This window comes from Lytechinus variegatus, chromosome 6, assembly GCF_018143015.1.
Source record: "Lytechinus variegatus isolate NC3 chromosome 6, Lvar_3.0, whole genome shotgun sequence".
NCBI classification, from domain to species: Eukaryota; Metazoa; Echinodermata; class Echinoidea; order Temnopleuroida; family Toxopneustidae; genus Lytechinus; species Lytechinus variegatus.
The window spans coordinates 16,963,472-16,969,118 of record NC_054745.1 but is presented as its reverse complement, the minus strand read 5'-3'; the positions used below and the strand labels follow the sequence as shown (position 1 = coordinate 16,969,118).

Genomic DNA, 5,647 nt, shown 5'->3' with positions numbered 1-5,647 from the left:
ATCATGGAATGTAAAATTTGAATTTGGGAATGATTATAATGGTAAATACCATTATAAATATAGAACTTGAAAATGGAGACCTCAACATTTTATCCAGTTAATTTGAACAAAAACAAGATTGTTTGCCAAAATATTAACATTTGACAGCCCCGAGCTAATCTGGGGGAATGTGATTGCCAAATGACTACCATGAATCGAAATATACTAAATTTAATGCACAATATGTGAAATTAAATAGCAAAGTCGCCAAATTGAACTTTTGATTTACAGATCCCCATATTTTAAAGGCAAAAATTCAAGCGAAAATTTTTAATTTGAATGGGTCAAATTTGGCGGGGAAACTAATATGTGATCCCAAACAGATTTTTGGAACGCTTCACAATATAAGCCACAATTGAAAATGCACCATGCCTCAGGAAGATCCGTTGGCACAGCGACATGAATTGTTCATACCTGACGGAATGTCCTTCATCCCTTTGTTCAATATATGGATACACTAATGGGCATTTGCCCTTCTTAGAAGATATCTATGGCAGATCTCACTCTGGCATAATGTCCATTTTGTCCAATTTGTTGACATGCCTACTTGAGTTGATTGATGAGCTTTATAATAGTCGGTCATAGAAGCTTCAACTTTTTAAGTCAAACATCGTAACCTCCAAGAAAGACGGTGTCTTTTGCGACTTGAATTTCTTCACATAATTATGATCGAATATCCATCATTGGCACATTTCACTTAGATGTGTGGATGCATCATTGGTTTGAGCAGCTTGAACTTGCTCTGGATCAGACTGAAATACAAGCAAATATATGAAACATTGTTATCGTAATATGATTGGTACATTTAACCCGTAACTTAAAATAAATTTCAGACATCCGAAAGGAACCACATGCCTCCTGCAATTTGTACAAGATTCTTGGTTAGCTCAGGATAAGGAATTGGAAAAGCAAATTGTTAGAAATGAAATTAAGAAGAGCGTTTTCCATCTGTTACTACAAAATATTCATCAGCAAGGAGGCTGATCCATCCCATGAGCCATCTAAAGAACTTTTTGCCATAAGAAACACAAATATTTATTCATTTTACATAGACTCTGAAAATCAATCATTCTGAAGGCTGATCATTAGAAATGAGGTTACACTGTACATGAACATGTATATATTTCAATGAGAGAGCATTTTTCTGTAGGTGATCTAAAGGTCTGGACACTGATTATGAAAGGAACATGGATAATATAATGATCTCTTATCTAATAACTAGTTTTAAATATTTAAATCTTTAAAGGGATGCACATCTATTTTGAAATATCAAAACCACACCCCTCAAACATGAGAAGATATATTCCATGATGAAGTTTTTTTTTAAGAATGTCAAAGTTCAAGGAATGAAAGATCATAAGATATATAAAGTTTTTGAAGAGCAAAGCAGAAATAACAAAGTAATGACTGACCTGATTTTCTTGAACCATGAATACAGACAAGCTCTCTTTCAGAATACCTGGCATAACCATCAGTGCTGCTGTCTGATATTCTGAAAAAAAATTAGGAAAGAAGTTGCATTATGTTTCTTTTTCTATTTTCAAAGCAATACATCTGATTATGAAGATATAAATTTCATAAAACATTGGAGAGTACTCACCCCCCATTTTAACAATTCTATAGATATATGAAACAGAATTTAATAACGTTTTAATAGTCATTGCAAGGTAAGAATAAAAAATACTCAACAAACAGCACATTTAGCAAAATCATTATTTAAACTCTGGCCTCTGGCTTCAAAAAATTATCACTTATCTTACTTTTACCTCTCTCCTCCCAAAACTGAGAAATAAATGTCCCTGGTTAGTGGGAGGTTGTGGGTGTGGGCTTGGGGAGGATATTACAGTCAGGGGCAGAGTAGAACCCCACTTTTTTCCAAAACCGTGTACAAAAATGTAAAAATGACCATATGATTGTGATTTTTAGCAAGGTCTGCCCCCCGCCCCCACTTTGAAAACCGTTCTGCGGCCCCTGACAGTAACCTGCAAACTAACTTCCCCTGTGGAAAATGCTGCAAAATTTGGTAGCACAATTACCTATTACAGATGTTTTCTTGGACTTGTTTAACACAAATGGGGCCAAATCTTCCAGCTTGCTGGAGAATGTTGTACAGCAATCAGATGCAGCTACACCTGTCACCCTTGTCATCTCCTGCAAAAACTGAATAGAGCATGCAAAAATATTACAAAAAATATACTTGGAATATTTACCAACTATGAAATATTCAATAAGTTAAGATAAAATAGTAAATCAATTTCTGGCAATAATTGCAAAGGAAATACCATCTTGCACCATATCTTAAACTTACGGCATCGTACATTTTTAGGGACATGTTTGTGTTTAGGGTCATCTACGATACTTACAGAAGTTGATTTGGTTTAGTTCTGGGGTGGTAATAAAGGATTTTAGTGGGGGGGGGGGTAATTTTGATACCTAGCAACCAGAGGTGTTGAAGGATTGTGCCAAGTTTTATGCTTTTATCGTTTTCTGAACAATAGTTGCTGTATTTTGCACCCCTCGCCTCGGTTAGACAAAGTATGGGAGGCTGAGTGTCAAAGCACTGTATTGACTCAGATTTCTATCAATAATGATGTCAATAAAAAGCTCTCACAGCTACATCATACATGCAAACACATCATTATCATGATCATCACCGACATTATCATTATCACCACCATCGTCATGGTCATTACCATTATCATTACCGATATTATCATCATCATCCTCATTCATGCATGCCGATGATGCCGACTTAGCCCTAGGCTAAGACTTAGATCAGTATAATTGATAACACAAAGTTACTCGAGTGGGACTAATACAAAAAAGTTTAGGAAGGAAACACGAACCAAACTATGCCCATCAATATGTCTTCTGTTTTAGCCAATTTTACTATAATGCCGTTAATATTAATAACAACAGCAGATTTAAGTAAAAATTCCATATAAAAAGGTTAACATAAAACAAACTTACCGGTGAAGACTGAATAATTTTAGTAGTCAAACTCTGACTCCATCGCATGCATGCAGCTGCGCCGCGCCGCACAAAGTTTCGTGAATAAAATTACTCAATGAAAACTCAGTGATGCGTTTCACGTGTGATGTTGGCCGTTAAACTAATTTTCGTAGATAATTTTACTCACTGGACAAGTAAACTGCATCGAAGAGCGAGATAACCTGTCAATGAGTAAATGCCAAATTTTAAATTGAAAACTCAGTGATGCGTTTAGACGTGTGGATTTACTCATTTAACATGATTTTCATCGTTAACTCAGCTTCCTTACTCACTTTTTTCTTCATCGGTTGAGAATACTCGTTTAAGTGATCTTATTTATTTGACATTGAGTGAAATTAAACTCATCAATGCGGTAACGTATGTGATGCTTGCCGCATACTCATCTTTGGGTGTAAAAATACACCTTGTACAAGTGCATTTTACCCGCCTGTGTGAGTTTCTAAGGGCTTTACTCGAAACATCGAGTTCCGATTTTTTGTGTGTAAAGCTAAAAGAAAGAAACAAACAAAAATCAACTTTAAACTGCCGATCAAGGAAAATATGGCTAAAAATCCCCCCCCCCCCTCTATTTGACGAAAGTTGGATCCGCCGGGAGGGAGGCAGGGGGCATCAAAAATGGAATAAAAAACAGGGGAATTAATATTTTCCAACATGGGAAAGTTCCTATTTCAAAAATAAATATGCCGTTTTTCACGTTTTTTCGAAATAAAATACTCTTTTTAAAGTATACAAGTTAAGTTAAGTTTTCAGGCTGGAATATTGAAAATTTTCAGCTTGCGCGTCGCACTCTCATTCGATTGGTGAAATATGCATCCTAAAGAGGTCACTAAATGCTTTCTTTAACAGGTTCCTTTTCTGGTCAGTATGTTTAAGCTCGCGTTTTGCGCTCGTCTTAATTCTTTAGTGAGATGCACATCTTTAATGACAGCAGAAATCTGCTCGGATTTTTAAAAACTAATTTTCATTTTTTATTGAAATAACCTAAAGTTTAGCTTGTGATTCACGCTCGCAACACCTCGCAATAATGCCACTTTAAGAATAACTGACCACAAAAAACGTTATACAACTTCACCTTTGAATTTGTTTTACCAAGCCGCTCGCTCATTATACTCTCTCCCGAAAAATAAAACCTAAATATACATTTTGCCATAATAAGAAGTCACTTCAAAAAAGTTATTCTCTACTTAATCACTATCAAACAGGCAATGACTTCAAGCAGATGATAATCTTAAGGTGAAAATATCACCACAGTCCCAATTTTGACGAATGAGTTTCATTTTTTGGCTTTACCCCCAACGAAAATTCGTTCGGAAGGCCCTTGCCTTCCCATCCTCATATGATAATTGAACGGCAACAGTGTCCCCGCCCCCCTCCCCTCCCCTTGCCTCTGCTTCTGCTTTCCCGGTTTTCATTTTTCGGATTAACGAACCTTATTTTGTTTTCGGATTAACGAACCTTATTTTGTTTTCGGATTGACGAACCTTATTTAGTTTTCGGATTAACGAACCTTCGGAAAAGCGAACCTTATTTTGTTTTCGGATTAACGAACCTTATTTCGTTTTCGGATTAACGAACCTTCGGAAAAACGAACCTTATTTCGTTTTCGGATCAACGAACCTTCGGAATAACGAACCTTTTTTCGTTTTCGGATTAACGAACCTTCGGAACAACGAACCTTTTTTCGTTTTCGGATTAACGAACCTTCGGAACAACGAACCTTATTTCGTTTTCGGATTATCGAACCTTCGGAATAACGAATCGTCGGAATTACGCCACAAATGTTCGGATTAACGAACCCTTTTTCGTTTTCGGATTAACGAACATCGAGGTATAGGCAATTTACGTGTTTCGGAATTACGAACCTTCGGAATAAAGAACCTTCGGAATTACGAAGCTTCGGAAATACGAAGTGTAACCGAAAATACATATCTGATAATAACTGAATACCACGGAGTACACATTCATGCCAAACGAAGGGGGCCTAATTCCGGACTTACGCTCTATGTTGCCTAACCTTTCATTATACTATACAGTGCGTATCAAAAAAAAGTTTACATTTAGATAAAATCCTGTAAAATTATATATTTGTAATATCCTGAAGATCCATTTAAGCAAATGACGATATAACTATCGAAAAATATTTCCACTTGAGTGAGCACCACTTACTTTTGAAAAGGTAGTGAAAAATGATTTGCGCAGAACTTTGAAATAGATATGCGAATAAAAGTAGATCTTACTCATGAAGAACACGTGGAATTTAGCTAGTAAAATTGATTTAAAGATATCTTTTACCTTTTTTAAACTTGTTTCCTTGCCCAAAACACTTTGAGGAGTGCATTGCGCCCCACCCCACTCCCCCACACCGAAGCCAAAGTGGCGATATTTGCTTTACACTGAACTGTGATGTAAATGAAATTGCTTAGGCTTGATTTCTTTTAATTTTGTTAATCATTGTCAAGCTTGGGAAAAGTGTGGAGAAACAAGTATTAAATGAAAAATGAATTTAAACCAACTTTAAATGATACAAACTTAGTGAAAAATGCTGGAGATGTCTGATGTATAACTTTTGTTCATATTCAGTTATGTCCCCAGCTTG

General features: G+C 36.0%; 1 protein-coding gene across 1 annotated transcript; it reads right to left on the bottom strand.

The window, feature by feature from the left end:
- Window positions 1-475: 475 nt before the first annotated feature.
- On the bottom strand, window positions 476-3,527 carry LOC121417105. The gene is made up of 4 exons (XM_041610682.1): window positions 3,010-3,527; window positions 2,076-2,199; window positions 1,452-1,531; window positions 476-791 (listed from the first exon to the last, which is right to left on the bottom strand). Exons 1-4 carry the CDS (start codon window positions 3,055-3,057, stop codon window positions 720-722), a joined length of 324 nt encoding a protein of 107 aa, XP_041466616.1. The 5' UTR covers window positions 3,058-3,527; the 3' UTR covers window positions 476-719.
- Window positions 3,528-5,647: the final 2,120 nt, after the last annotated feature.